Source organism: Coffea eugenioides, chromosome 8, assembly GCF_003713205.1.
Source record: "Coffea eugenioides isolate CCC68of chromosome 8, Ceug_1.0, whole genome shotgun sequence".
Lineage (NCBI taxonomy): Eukaryota > Viridiplantae > Streptophyta > Magnoliopsida > Gentianales > Rubiaceae > Coffea > Coffea eugenioides.
Window position 1 is genome coordinate 39258024 of NC_040042.1, and position 15452 is coordinate 39273475.

The following is a 15452-nucleotide window of genomic DNA, read 5'->3' on the forward strand; positions in this document are numbered from 1 at the left end:
GTAGCTTGTATTGTTGGAAAAAAAGTGGCTCTATGAATTCCCACTCTTGGGTTGTTGCTGATTTTGTGCTTGATGAAGTTTATGATATCGGATCAGTGTTTAAGTTAGTGATTTGTTGAAGGAAAACTGCTGGAAACTCACGTTGAGTGCAATGGCCAAGTTTGACCATTTTGCCCCTGTTTGTTCGGCCACTTTACTGCAGATATTTGAGGATTTAATGGCTTGATTGTGTTGTTTACATGTTGTAGAAGTTGTGTACAAAATTTCGTTGAAAAATATTGAGTTTTGGTTGATCAAAAGAATTTATTTTCCAAAGCTAGTAATCTGGAAACGGTTGCCGTCCTAACCAGACCAGTGTTCGTGTTTCGTCCATAACTCCGTACTCCGACGTCGAAATCGAGTGCCATTAGCGGAATTTGAAACTAGACGTTCCCATGTTTCCAACGGTGTATAATGCACATTCTGGTTCCATGTGTGTGAACCGCACCATTCATCTGAATTCAGCTGTCCTGTTTCTCCGTTTTGCCGAAATGATTTGATGATGCTGCAACTTTAGGCTTAATTTCGAACCAGTTACATGCTGAAACTTGGAACGATTTCTTCTGTGAAATTTTAGCCCTGTGAATGTATTTTCTAACACTATCAACCATTCCCAATTCCGAGTTAAATTGAGAGAGTTATGATCAAAATACGGCGACTGCCTCGTTTTTGAAAATCTTAGATTTGGACAGATTGCCTTAAGGATTTTTCCAAACTTTGGTTGATTGATTAACCACCTTTCCGAGGGTATTTTTCCATGAAATTTGATAGAGAGATACCCTTCATATGGGAGTATTATACTGCAAAATTTGGTGTCAACCCAAGTCCGTTTCGACACTTAATAAAAGGTCCAAAGTCGGAACCAAATCTGGAAATTTTGTAACAGTCTTGAATTTTTCCCAACTTTGAGCTACCATATCTTGGTGCTCGAAACTCCGATTCTTGAGCCGCTTGTTCTGTCCAAAACTTTACTTGCACTTCTAATTGAGTTATAAGTTTCAAGGGCCGGTTTGCAACGAGTGATTTTTGCCGAATTTCCAAAGTTAGCGAAAAACCAACCCCGGCTCAATCCTGGTAATCTAGAACAGCAACTTTAGACTCATTTTTGAATACCTTCCACTTAGATTCATGAAACAGTGTCTTCTAAGGACTTTTAGTACTTGGAAAGACGATTCCAACGGTACCAAATTTATCAAGTTTTGACTAGTAGAAAAGAAGTTATGATTTTTCAAATATTTGACCAAAAATCGAAAATTCTGAAATTTCAAAGGAAATCCGCGCGGGAACTATTCTACCAGAATCCGGCCTTGAATCCGGCCAGTTTCTGGCCGGATTATCGGCCGGATTGGTGGTGAAATTTGAAAAAAAAAGGGAGGTTAGCCACTACCTCCAATCCGGCCAGAAATCCGGCCGGATATTCGGCCAGGTTCCGGCCGGATTGTGACGTGGCCAACCCTCTTTCGATTTTGATCGTTCGTTTTGCAATCATTTCGCTCGTACTCGTTTCCAACCAATGATTTTAAGGATAATAATCCGATTTTCTTTTACTTGAGTCCTACACCTTTTGAGAATCCAACTTCAAAGGCAAGTCAAACGAAGTTTCAAATATTTTCGAACCTTACTCGTGTTCAATCTTTCTCACCACTTGGGGACCTATAGTAATTATCTAATATTCGATGTTCAGGCACGCACGAGGACCTCCAAGAGGACCCTACCGTGGAAGTTTGAACTCTCCCTCCAACCTACTTGCTTGCATAACTTGGTGAGTGTCAAGTGTATGCCTACTTGAACTCTAAAGTCTTGATTCATGCTTGACTTACCTGATTACATGCTTAGTCTATTTGATTTTGAAAAATGGAGTCGAGTGTGTACTTAATCGCACTCGTTCTCATTTGGCACAAATGACTCATGTCTAACATGCTCTGCCTGGTTTACATGACCTACAATACATGCTTAAACCTGTTGAATGCTTGAATATATGCCATGGTATGCTATGATTGCATACGTCGATGGAGTGAATCTCCTCGACATTTACATGATACATGGGGGACGCCCAAACTCATAGGCCGACCTTGGAACTCGAGCCGGCATGGGTTTGGTCGGGAACCTCGGTGAACCATGAGATTCACATGATAAGTTTGATCTATTGAGAGATCTCGCTTGGCATACTCGTAAAGTATCGCCTTATAAATGTCGTGCGGGCCCGAAGTGGTGTATGGTGGACGGATGAGAAGTAAGTGGTGAACTACGGATATGAAAATATCAACCCGGTTGACGGAGAGTCATCACGGGGAGATATACAAATGACATCGGCAAATGTGGAACTTAGCTCCTGAGAGCTTCCATATCCTTGAATTGTTTCTGGTTACATTTTGTCGGCGTTATTAATTACTTGCAAGCTATTACCTGAATTGTATTTGGGCTTGTTATCTGAACTATGTGTCTGCATGTGTGTTCTTGGCCTCACGAGCATTTTGCTCACCCTGTAGATTTGTTTTCCTTAACAGGTTTGAACTCGGAGGTGAAATGGAGAAACCCTCCTGATGTACTTTTGTTTAGGGTTTGCTATTACTCTTGGTTATGCCTTTGGTTTTGGATTGTACTTTTGGGTATGGAAATGTAACCTTTGGACGAAATGTATTTTGTATACTAACGTGTGGTTTGGAGAATGGATGACTATTATTAAGTTTGAACGCTTGCGCATTTATTGTATCTAAGTTATCGGTTTGTATTGTGTGATCCGGCTATAAGTTTAATGAAATTGCTTGAGTCCTGGCGAGAGTTAGGCAGGCGTCCCGCGGATACCCTTTGGTTCGCCTTAGGGAGAAGTGGGGGCGTCACAGGTATCATTTTATAATATAAAATTAAAACTTCTATTTCGGTGCAATACTATAATAGTAGATTCCAATGTTTTTAAATCCAAACTATTAAGTTAATTGGATAAGTTTTCGGTTTATGAATCATATTGGTTTAATTTAGTTTAAAGATTTTTTTATTTTTTTAATCATTAATTTATATGACTATGAAATTTAAAAAAAAATAAATTAAATTTATGTTGAATCAGTTCAAAAGTCTAATTTTTTTTTTATCGGTTTTATCTGATTTGACTAGTTAAATAATTTTTGCATTAAATAGTGAATCGGACCAGTGTCATGATTTGATTGGACCAACACAACGGTCCAATCCGGTCTTCCAAAAACTTGCATACTCTAAATATTCATCAAGCTACCGACCCTCAGTCGTATAAATATGTCTCGTAACCTACACATGAATCTCGCAAACTGCAAAGATGCCGAAAAAACTAAAACATCTCAAAGTCCATGCATTTCTCCTCTCCTTCCCACAAATTCTTTGGGTGCTGATTCTACCATCGCAAATTGTCAGTGCACAGAAGAACACAACAATTCCCGTGAATGTGGGAGTGGTTCTAGACATGGATACATGGATTGGAAAGATGGGGTTGAGCTGCATCTCCATGGCTCTTTCAGACTTCTATTCCTCCCATAGTGACTACAAGACTAGGATTGTCCTCAACAACCGGAACTCGAAGAAAGATGTGGTTGGTGCTGCAGCTGCAGGTATGCTTTTTGTTCTTTCAATCTCCGGCCCAGATTCCAATTTAGCAACATATCGTTGTACAATAAACTTCTCGCAAGCAAACTCGTTTCCAATATCTGTTTCTGCAAGAAAATTTGCTTACTCATAAGATTTAGGATGTCAGAGGGAGGAAGAAACAAGGGAGAGGTGGAATAGTCTTGGACGACACAAATTCCGTATTTGGAATTTCCAAACCCTATCTTTGGATGACAAAACAAGACCACTAACAATTTGCTTACTCACAAGTCTTACCTGATCAACGTCAACTATTGGACAAGCCTAATATTGGACAAGACTAATGGAAAAACTCCAAATAAGATTAAAGGGTCCACTATTTTTCAGATCATATATTTAATCAATTTCCACATATAGCCAATAATTTTAAACTGAAAGCTAACGCACCTCTTCCATTCTACGAAACATCATTTGATTATAAAGCGCCTCCTCCGTCACAGTTTTCTAGTTTTCTTTTTATTTTTCCCTGTTATTACATGCAGCGATATAAAAAAGGAGTAAAAATAAATCTCCAAATCCCTATTTTCCATCCTCTCAGTTCTCCAAAAGAAATAAACTCCAACCCTCCCATTTCTCATGCACAAACCTGCAACCTTGAGGAACTAATCAGCGAAAAGATATGTTGGAAGAGAATTGCAATAATAAAAATCTCTAGAAACTTTTATCTTGTCAAAGGGTTTGTAATTTGAACATAAGATATCTTTTCTCGTTGGAATTTTTCATGTAATTTTTTTTCAGAAGGCATTCCCAAACACTCGGGCTTGTTGCCAAGTTCTGTGGCATTGGCTTGTGTATTGACTGTCTGGTGAAGTTACAGTTCTAATACTCATTTGTTGTTTGAGTTAATGAATTATTTGTTCTACATTGAGTTAACCATTCTGCTGAGTGTGGGTAAATATCCTGGACAAGATGCCAGGATGACAGAATGTTATGCCCATTACCTGTTCGATAAACTGCGTAAAAGAATAGCTTTAGTAGGCTAAAACGTCGAAAACGAATTATTCTGTCTTGATCCCATTCCCACTTTTACGTTCCTTGTGGAAATAAAAAGCGTGCCCCATCACCGTCAGAATGGAAACGCGCATGATTGTTTGTTATGTGCGTGTAAATTTTCACCATATTACATATCATTCTGAAACTAATTGCTTTAGAAAACGTAAACAGTTAGGCTGTTGACTGAAGTATTTGCTAAAGGTCTTCAGCCAGCGCAAAATTTTGCGTCTAGAAGCGTCTATCGCATTTGATTTTAGGCCGGCCATTTCCATTTTTGCCGCTTCTTTGTAGAAAAATTTTCATCCATGGAATTAGTTCATTTCATCAGTGAAATGACATTTGGGAAACTGCAATTTGAGGACCAACTACTTTTCCTCCACACGGCTGGTTGAATATACGAAATAGTTTACTATTAGGAAAAATTGTTCAAAATGTGACAAAATGTCTCTCACATTTTATCGAATAAATTTTTTGGTCATTCACTTTTGAAATGTTATTTTGCGTCCTTTACAAATTGAAGTTAAAAAATTTAGCCCCAATCTAAGTTTTTGACCACTTTTTAGTCAAAACTCACTACATGATTTGATTCCCATGCAATCATTTTTTACGGACAAAAAAAGTCAAATCCCACTTGTTTAATGGTAATTGAATATGGATTAGATTGATTCCACAATTTTAAGGGAAAATAAATATGATTCAAATTAGATTCTAGTATTTTAGGGAAAAATGAATATAGATCATGTCATTTGTTTAATTACAAATGGGATCTAATTTTTGGTCCTAAAAAAATAAGATGTATGGATCACGTAATAGATTCAGGACAAAAGATGGTTGAAAACTTAGGTTGGAACCAAGATTTACTGACTTATTTTTGTTAGGGACGTAAAGTTATTATTTTAAAAGTGAAAATGAAATAATTCATTTGACGAAAGATGAGAGATATTTTAAATGATTTTCCCTTACTATTACTTAACGATTTGATTGGAATAAAATTGGTCTAAGAAATATGTTTTGACTTTGTTGAAGATTCCACTAAAACATATTTTACTTTCATCACAAATGCAATTTCTAATGAACTTTTTATATTCTCAATTATCTTTTTTATCTCACATAAATCACATTCTAAAAAATACTATAATAATTATTCCAAATAATATTTCAAATAATCTAATATCCAAACATACTATTGACTTTACAATAGACAAGTTACATGCAGGCATGTTTTTGACTTTTTCCCCTTTATTTCTTTCTTTCCGTTCTTCTAGGCAAGTTTTACTGTAGTAGTAAAGGGTACTTTAGAGGCTCCAAAACATATGCCTGGGGGTTATAACCGGGGATTTCAGGGAATGAAAATAGTTTGTGGTTTTAAATTAGAGCAAAATACGCAGTGAACTTTCTTAGGTTTTCTTTGAAGTATCAATTTCAGCATTATACACGAAAAAGAACGAAACTCTCCATATATGAGTATATAAGTTGGTTATAGACCAGAAAAAAAAGGCATTTTAGTTACTTAACCAAATCCATAGACATCAATGACTTTTCACTCATTCAATTTGGGTGGCAACGAGTTGAATGGAGTACAAAGCAAAAAATTAACAATTGGAAGATGTATTGTGCTGAAATTGATAGTTCGGGAGCACTTTGCAATCCAAAGAAAGTTCAAGGGGATAATTTGTAATTAATTCTTTGACTACAGTTTGTTCTAATCCATCTATCACATTGTAGAGCTAGGAATTCTACTTCTGATGTTAAGTTTCATTCCTACAAACAAGTAATCGTTCAGAATTTGTTTTGTTTTGTCTATTATGGGGCCATGTCCTGCTCTCATTTTTTGCAGGAATAATAGTCTAACCAACGACTACATTTTGCCTTCAAGTTTGCAGTTCTGGAAATGACTGTTCTTTATCATACACGAAACCAGGAGCCCAATATGATATAAACGGAAATAATCTAGATCATCAAGTTGTTCATCTACAAATGGATCATTCTATTTTCAGTTTTGTTATTGTTTATTCTCATCACAAATTTAGCAGTTGCAGTTGCAAGCTGACACATCTGTTCAAAAGTGAACTAACTAATTAATTGATTTTTCTTGTGCAAAATACAGCTCTAGACCTACTAAAAAATACTGAAGTGCAAGCTATCATGGGGCCGGTGTCATCAGTACAAGCAGAATTCATAAATGATCTTGGAGATAAAGCTCATGTGCCGATCATCTCATTTTCTGCAACAAGCACATTTCTTTCACCACTTAGCAGTCCATACTTCATTCGTGCTACTCAGAATGACTCATCTCAAGTAAAAGCCATCAGTTCAATTGTCAAGGCCTTTGGATGGAGAGAAGTTGTGCCAATCTACGTTGATAATCAGCTTGGAGAAGGGATTTTACCATTCTTGACAGATGCCTTCGATAAAATTAATACACGCATCCCTTATCGCAGTGTCATTCCTTCTTTAGCCACTGATGAGCAAATTGTTGCAGAGCTTCACAAGCTAATGACTATCCAGACTAGAGTTTTCATTGTTCATCTACTGCCCAGTCTTGGCTCTCGGCTTTTTGCTAAAGCAAAACAACTTGGAATGATGGCTGCAGGGTATGCTTGGATATGCACTGATGCCATAACAGATGAGCTTAATTCAATTGATCCTTCTATCATTGACACCATGCAAGGAGTACTAGGTGTAAGGCCTCATGTTCCTAATACTGCAGAGCTTCAAAGCTTCATTAAAAGATGGAAGTTGAAGTTTCAACAAAGCAATCCAGACATCGTCAATCCTCAATTGAATGTGTTTGGGCTATGGGCATATGATTCAACGACAGCACTCGCAATGGCAATAGAGGAAGCAGGAGTTTCAAACATTGGCTTTGATCAAATGTCAGATATCTCAGGGAACACTACAGACCTTGAAAGTTTTGGTGTATCTAGAAATGGTCCTAAGCTTTTGCAGGCAATGTTAGGCACAGCATTTCAAGGCCTAAGCGGAGACTTCATTATAGTTGATGGACAACTTGAATCTCCAGTTTATGACACAGTAAACGTCATTGGTAATGGCATAATAGAAATTGGCTTCTGGACTGCAGATAAAGGAATTGTTAGGCAGATAAACCCTATAACTATAAAGAAACTGGGAACTATACTGTGGCCAGGTGACACTGCAACGCCTCCTAAGGGCTGGGCAATTCCAAAAAATGGGAAGAAGTTGAGGGTTGGTGTACCAGTGAATGCTCGATTTAGTCAACTTGTAAAGGTTACAAGAAACTCCCAGACAAATACAACCATGGTCGAAGGATATTGCATTGATATATTTGATGCAGTAATGGCTTTGTTACCATATGCTGTCCCTTACGAGTATGTTCCTTTTGCAACATCAGATGGTATGAGTGCTGGAAATTACGATGACTTGGCGTACCAAGTCTATTTAGGGGTAATGTCTCTCTCCCTCTTATACTAGTAATACATTTTTATTTCAGGCAACATAGAGATATCCATTTTGGTTGAACATAGACAACTACTTTTAAGAAGTTTTTTGTACAAACAAACCACATAGTCTTGTATGCTTACTCACTCTAGTTTGCAGACATATTAAATATGGATGTCAATTTTCAATTTATGATGCTGCTGCTAAAGAAACAACAATGGTGAAAGACATCTATCAAAATTTACAACCTTTTGAAGTTTCGTCAACCTTTTCCACAAGAGCCACACACTGAACCATGCAAAGCATCATATAATAACATATCACGTTTGCTAATAGTTATAGCTTGTCTGCTAAGTTCATGAAAGGCCAGAGTCCTGAATTGTACTTCATGTTCCTCTACTATAATTTTGATGCAGTCGCTGGAGACATAGCAATCACAGCAAACAGGTCGCTGTATGTTGACTTTTCTTTGGCATATACTGAGTCTGGGATAGCGATGATTGTTCCCACAGACAACCAAAGTAGAAATACATGGATATTTTTGAAGCCACTAACTTGGGATCTTTGGCTGACAAGTTTTTTAGCTTTTATCGCTATTGGTCTTCTTATTTGGGTTCTTGAACATAGAATAAATGATGAATTCAAGGGACCTCCTTTGCATCAAATTGGCATGATCCTCTGGTTCTCCTTCTCTACCATGTTTTTTGCACATAGTAAGTTTTCATCCTTCTCCACATTTTTTTTTCACAAAGTAGCATGGAATATTCTACTATGAAGAGGATGTATCCCTTTCCTTCTTCCCTGTATTTTGGTAGTTTTGGTTTGCCATAATATTCATGCCCTATTGTCTTTACTTGGTAACTCCACATCTTTTAGAAAAAAAAAAATCATGAAATTGTAGGGATAATCGCGTGTTTCTAAACTTACAAAATCATTTAATCTTGACTGTGTTGGGTGTTTACTGAAATTTCTTCTGTTGTTTATTTATCTGTTTTTCATAGAGGAGAAGATAGTAAGTAATTTGGCCAGGTTCGTGCTGGTCATCTGGTTCCTAGTTGTGTTTATACTTACCCAGAGCTATACAGCCAGTCTTACAACAAGTTTAACTGTACGACAACTCCAACCAACTATAAGAAGTGTAGATGAGCTCATCAAGACCAGGGCGTATGTTGGTTACCAAAATGTTTCGTTTCTTTCAAAAATTCTGCTTCAAATGGGATTTGATGAGTCTAGACTTGTAGCTTACCACTCTCCAGAGGAATTAAATGATCTTTTTACCAAAGGGAGCGGAAATGGGGGCATTGCTGCTGTTTTTGATGAGATCCCGTATATGAAGCTTATACTTGGCACATATTGCTCTAAATATACCATGGTTCAAGCAGCATATAAGACTGACGGTTTCGGATTTGTAAGCCACATGCTTTCATCACTCTTGCCTACTGATCTTATTCTATTTTCTTTTCCTACAAGTTTCACTCACTGTTTGTTTCCTGAATTTCATGACTAATGTAAAATCAGAAGAATTGGGAAAAGTTTCATGATTTTCTCATTGCCATCTGCTCTATATATACAAGTACAATGTGCATCAGGCTCCCGTGACTTCAGCCCCAATTTACCTAATTATGTGCAATTACCAATACTACCAAATATAGATAGATACTATAAACACAAGATACCCGAAACTGCAGCCGAGACTCCTTCACTAAACTGCAGCCGAGACTACTTCACTAATACCCCCCCTCAAGTTGGAGCATGAAGATCAGAAATGCCCAACTTGCAAAGAATGTCATCAAACGAACGTTTGCCAAGAGCCTTGGTTAGGATATCAGCGAGTTGGTGAGACGAGGATACAAATTGGGGAAGAATGATACCACGACGAATCTCATCACGAACAAAGTGACAATCAACTTCGATGTGCTTGGTGCGTTCATGAAACACAGGGTTGTGAGCAAGATGAAGAGCAGACTGGCTATCACAATAAATCCGCATAGGAGATGAGTGAGGGACACCAAGAGAAGCTAACAAACCCTTGAGCCATTTCAATTCACAAGTCGTAGAGGCCAAAGAACGATACTCTGCCTCAGCAGAAGATCGAGATACGGTATGCTGTTTTTTCGTTTGCCAGGAAATTGGAGAATCCCCAAGAAAGACAAAATATGCAGTCAAAGAACGTCGAGTCAAGGGGCAACTCGCCCAATCCGCATCACAATAAGCCGTAAGATGGAGAGAGGAATTAGAACGGAGCAAAAGACCTTGCCCAGGATGAAGTTTTAAGAAACGAACAACCCGAAGGGCCGCCTCCCAATGACTATGCCGTGGTTCCTGTAGAAACTGTGCCAAGATATGTACACAGTAAGACAATTCAGGGCGAGTAATCGTCAGGTAGATAAGACGACCAATAAGACGCCGATAAGGCATAAAATCAGGAAGGATCTCGTCCTTAGCCAAAGCAAGGTGATGATTTTGCTCCATTGGTGTGCCGGCAGGTTTAGCACCTAACAAGCCGGTCTCAGAAATAATATCGAGAGCATACTTTCTCTGACAAAGAAAAATCCCAGTCGAATTTCGCGCTACTTCAAGACCAAGGAAGTACTTCAATTTACCAAGGTCTTTCATGTGGAAACAATCATTCAAGTAAGTTTTAAACGCATGAATGGCATCACTATCATTCCCACCTATCACCAGATCATCCACATAGACCAAAATGGTCAACTGAACTTTGCCACGCCGAAACGTGAACAAAGAATAGTCTGAGCCAGATTGCTGAAATCCATATTGAACCAGAGCCGCAGCCAGCTTGGCAAACCAACACCGCGGTGCCTGTCGCAGCCCGTAGAGAGACTTGCGCAGACGACACACTTTATCCGCTCCGGGTGCCGTAAAACCTGGTGGAAAACGCATATAAACTTCCTCCTCAAGGTCGCCATGCAAAAATGCATTGTGCACATCCATCTGATGCAATTCCCACCCACGGATCGCTGCTACTGCCAAGAAGGTACGAACCGTGACCATCTTTGCAGTAGGTGCGAACGTCTCAGTATAATCAAGACCCTCGATCTGATGATTCCCGAAAACGACCAACCGTGCCTTGTATCGCTCGATTGTTCCGTCTGCATGATACTTGATTTTGTAGATCCATTTACTACCAAGAGCCTTCTTTCCCGTAGGCAAAGTAGAAACTGTCCATGTCCCATTATCCTCTAGAGCCTCAACCTCCTTTCTCATTGCCTCACGCCAACATGAGTGCTGCATTGCCTCTTTAAAACTAGTTGGTTCAATCCCTGTAGTTACTGCAGCCACGAATCGACGATGCGACAGAGAAAATTTAGCACAATTCACATAGTTTGTGATGGGGTAGGGCGTACCTGAGGATGCCAAGGAAGAGGAAGGAGAGCTCGAGGAACTGAGGGCAGCTGTATGTAACACATAATCATGCAAACGAACTGAAGGCTGTCGCGCTCGTTTGCCGCGACCAAGATCGTCCGCTGCACCTGTAACCTCTGCAACTTCAGATATTGGTACGATCCCATCTGCTGTCACGCCCTCTTCCACGGACTGTCCATCATATTCAGAGACTGGCGGAGGTACCTCAATCTCAGGCACGTCCTCCAATATAGTAGGCTCAATGACAGTAGGCAGAGGATCTGGAGTTGCCGACCTTGCGGAGTCCGTATGGGCAAAAGGAAACACGTGCTCAACAAACTCAACATCTCGACTTTCAAAGCAAACCTTCCTATCTAGATCATACACCCTCCACCCCTTTTTACCATATGGATAACCCATGAATATGCACTTATGACTTCGACTTGCAAACTTATCCTTTTCCCGATTAATGTTCTTAGCATAACATAGGCATCCAAATACTCTAAGATGAGAAATAGATGGAGGGCTTCCAAACAAAATTTCATATGGAGTTTTTCCATCCAAAATCAACGATGGAGTATGATTGATTAAATATCCTGCAGTGAGAATGCATTCTCCCCAAAATTGAATAGGTAAGTTAGCCTGAAAACGAAGCGCCCTACCAACATTCAAAATGTGTCGATGTTTCCTCTCAACTCTTCCATTTTGTTGGGGTGTCCCAACCATGGAAGTCTGATGAATAATGCCACACTCCTTAAAATAATCACCTAAACAAGTAAACTCTGTACCATTGTCACTGCGTATAATTTTGACTTGTTTATTAAATTGTCTCTCGGTCATAGCCAAAAAATTCTTAACAACATATGGGACCTCATGTTTTCCTTTTAACAAATAAACCCATACACCACGAGAACAATCATCAACAATAGTCAGAAAATAGGTAGCACCACAAAAACTAGCCTCTCGATAAGCTCCCCACAAATCACAATGAATTAATTCAAAAATAGCACTAGCTTTACGGTCACTAATAGGAAAAGGAATACGAGTTTGTTTTGCCCGGAAACAAACGTCACAAGGTTCATGAACACCTTTATTTATCTCTATACTACCGTCTATTGTAGGGAGCTTTTCTATGACTCGCACAGAGGGATGTCCCAACCTTTTATGCCACAAATCCATATTTTTGGCTCTAACGGCTCCATGAGCACTAACCAGAGGCTCCCCTCGTGCGACATACAGCCCCTCAAGCTCTTCACCCACTCCAATCAGCATCCTCGAAGTACGGTCCTGGACAACACATAAACGATCAGTGAATTTCAAGATATAAACTTTGTCACGGGCTAATTTTGAAACAGATATCAAATTGCATCGTATTTCAGGAACATATAAAACACCCTTGAGAGATAATTTTCCTACAAGAACTATTCCTTCTCCTGTTGCCATAACATATTCACCGTTTGGCATTTTCACGGGACAAGGAGGTATTCCTTGAAGCTCTACAAATGCAGTTTCCTCTCCCGTCATATGATGCGAAGCACCTGTGTCAAACAACCATTGTAAATATGCCTTACCATTAAGCCTTGGCCTTGGCTGAGCAACTGATGTATTATTCGTGTGAGTGTTCCAGAGAGACTTCAAAGTCTCCCAATCAGCTTTGCTCAAGTTCTCCAATCCAGCTTTATCAGAATCATCAAGTGGTCTCCCATGGGAAACATTAGCAGCCACCTGTGCTGCCCCTTGTGCAACATGAGCCCGTGCTACTCCACCGCGACCACGCCCCTGGTTACCACGTCCTTTGCCTCTTCCTTGAGTCAAATTTCCCGGCCACCAGTCGGGATAGCCATGAAGACGAAAGCATGTGTCCATGCTATGTCCCGGTTTCTGGCAGTGAGAGCAAACTACTCCATTGTCTTTTTGGTCCCCCCCTGAATTCCGAGGGCCTGGGCTGACTGTTTTCATGGCAAAGCTCACCGGATCAGACCGATTGGGAGCTGCTCGCGTCATTACCTGCACTTGTTCTTGCTCCGTAACTTGAGAATAAACCTTATGAAGGTTTGGAAGAGGGTCTGAAGCAATGATGTTGGAACGAACATTACTATAAGATGATTCATCAAGCCCCATGAGGAATTGATGCACCCGCTCTTCCTCTTGACGCTGTTGAAGCCGTGTAACGAAGTTACACTTGCATCCATTACAAGAACAAGTAGGCATAGGATCATAATCATTCAAATCATCCCACAGCTTCTTGAGTCGACCATAATAAGCCATGATCGAATCCCCGTTTTGTTTGCAATTGGCAACCTCCGTTTTCAATTGATGAACTCGCGCGCCATTACGAACAGAGAATCGTTGCTGGATATCGTCCCATAATTCCCTTGCCGTTTCCTTGTATGAAATCGTGGAACGCAAGCCTGGTTCGATGGTGTTAAAGATCCATGACACAATCATGGAATTCACTGTCCACCAATCATCAATTTCATCTGAGTTCTGGTTCGGCTCCTTAATGGTGCCATCAATGAAACCTTGTTTCTTCTTTGCCCTCAACGAAATCCTCATGGCCTTAGCCCATTCTTCATAGTTTGGTCCTTTGAATTGTGTCTGCGTAATTAAATTCCCTGGGTTGTCATTCGCGCTCAATAAGAACGGCGAATTGGTCTTCAAACTTGAAGCTTTTTGATCTGTCATCGTCCTAGGATTTATAGTTCAGGGGTTCGGTATTGTTTTCAGAGCCAGAAGGCTCTGATACCATGTAAAACCAGAAGAATTGGGAAAAGTTTCATGATTTTCTCATTGCCATCTGCTCTATATATACAAGTACAATGTGCATCAGGCTCCCGTGACTTCAGCCCCAATTTACCTAATTATGTGCAATTACCAATACTACCAAATATAGATAGATACTATAAACACAAGATACCCGAAACTGCAGCCGAGACTCCTTCACTAAACTGCAGCCGAGACTACTTCACTAATAATAACAGGCATTTCCAATTGGATCTCCTCTTGCACCTGACGTTTCAAGAGCGATCCTGAATGTTACACAGGGCAGTCAAATTCTTGAAATTGAGAAAAAATGGCATTTGGAAACATCCAGCTGCCAAGACTTCAACACATCTTCCACTCCTGGCAGCTTAGACATAGGGAGCTTTCGCGGCCTATTTTTAATCATGGGAATAGTAGCTATTTCAGCTTTCATCATCCATTGGACAATGTTCTTATACGAGCATTGGAATGTCGTAACTAATTATAGTTCTTCAACGTGGGACAAAATCATTGGTTTGTCAAGATGCTTTGACTGCAAAGATGTCCCCAGCCATACATATAGGAAACCTGATATGCGAGGTGAAAAAACAACCCCAGGTGGTGATAAGGAAGTTTCATGCCGTCCACATTGTTCAGGAAGTCCAGTAACAATTTCTTTGCAAGCCTCTCCACATACAAATCCAAGCTTTTCAAGTCGCATGGAGCATAATTTAACCATTTCCGAAGAGCATGAAATTCCTTCTTATGAGAGTGAAAGTCCAAATCAAGAAGGTAACACACCTCAATAGATAATGCCGGCCATTGAGCTTACTGGTCAAGGATGAAGATTGTTAACAAGGCATTTCATACGGATCCATTCATAATGCAAGAATTATTCTTTGTTTCCATATTGGTAGCATTGTATAAAACTTTCTTTGTTAAAGTGGTCCTTCATATTTGATTAAATTATTTGTGGTTATGTAACGGTCCTTTTCTCCTCCTCCTTGTTTCATTTTCTTTTGTTTTTCAAGTCCATTTTCTATTATCCCTCTCTTCGTCCTACTAGCTTCCCACCCAACCCTGCTAGTTCTCGCAACCTACTATGTATGTAAAAGCCAAGCCCTATAGCCAATTATCTTACAGATTTGTATGAGCCAAGAAGGTGAACATAAGTTATTTGAGTCCGTTAATATCTTGATGGGGTGTTGAAAAAAAAGAATATTTGTGGAGGTTAATTCGATAATTATTTGAGAATTGATTGACTATTCTCAACTTAAAGACTT

The 15452-nt window shown here is 39.5% G+C and overlaps 1 protein-coding gene across 1 annotated transcript; it reads left to right on the forward strand.

Moving 5' to 3' along the window:
• Positions 1-3328: 3328 nt before the first annotated feature.
• On the forward strand, positions 3329-15181 carry LOC113780727 (glutamate receptor 2.3-like). Its single transcript, XM_027326506.1, has 5 exons — positions 3329-3617; positions 6752-8069; positions 8467-8777; positions 9066-9472; positions 14409-15181. The coding sequence occupies exons 1-5, from the start codon at positions 3329-3331 to the stop codon at positions 14976-14978; spliced, it is 2895 nt and encodes a 964-aa protein (XP_027182307.1). The 3' UTR covers positions 14979-15181.
• Positions 15182-15452: the final 271 nt, after the last annotated feature.

Excerpts from the sequence above, each read along its gene's own strand:
- LOC113780727 (XM_027326506.1), top strand. The coding sequence starts at position 3,329 with ATGCCGAAAAAACTAAAACATCTCAAAGTCCATGCATTTCTCCTCTCC. Across the intron at positions 3,618-6,751 it reads GGTTGGTGCTGCAGCTGCAG|CTCTAGACCTACTAAAAAAT; the intron begins GTATGCTTTTTG and ends TGCAAAATACAG. Across the intron at positions 9,473-14,408 it reads AGACTGACGGTTTCGGATTT|GCATTTCCAATTGGATCTCC; the intron begins GTAAGCCACATG and ends TAATAATAACAG.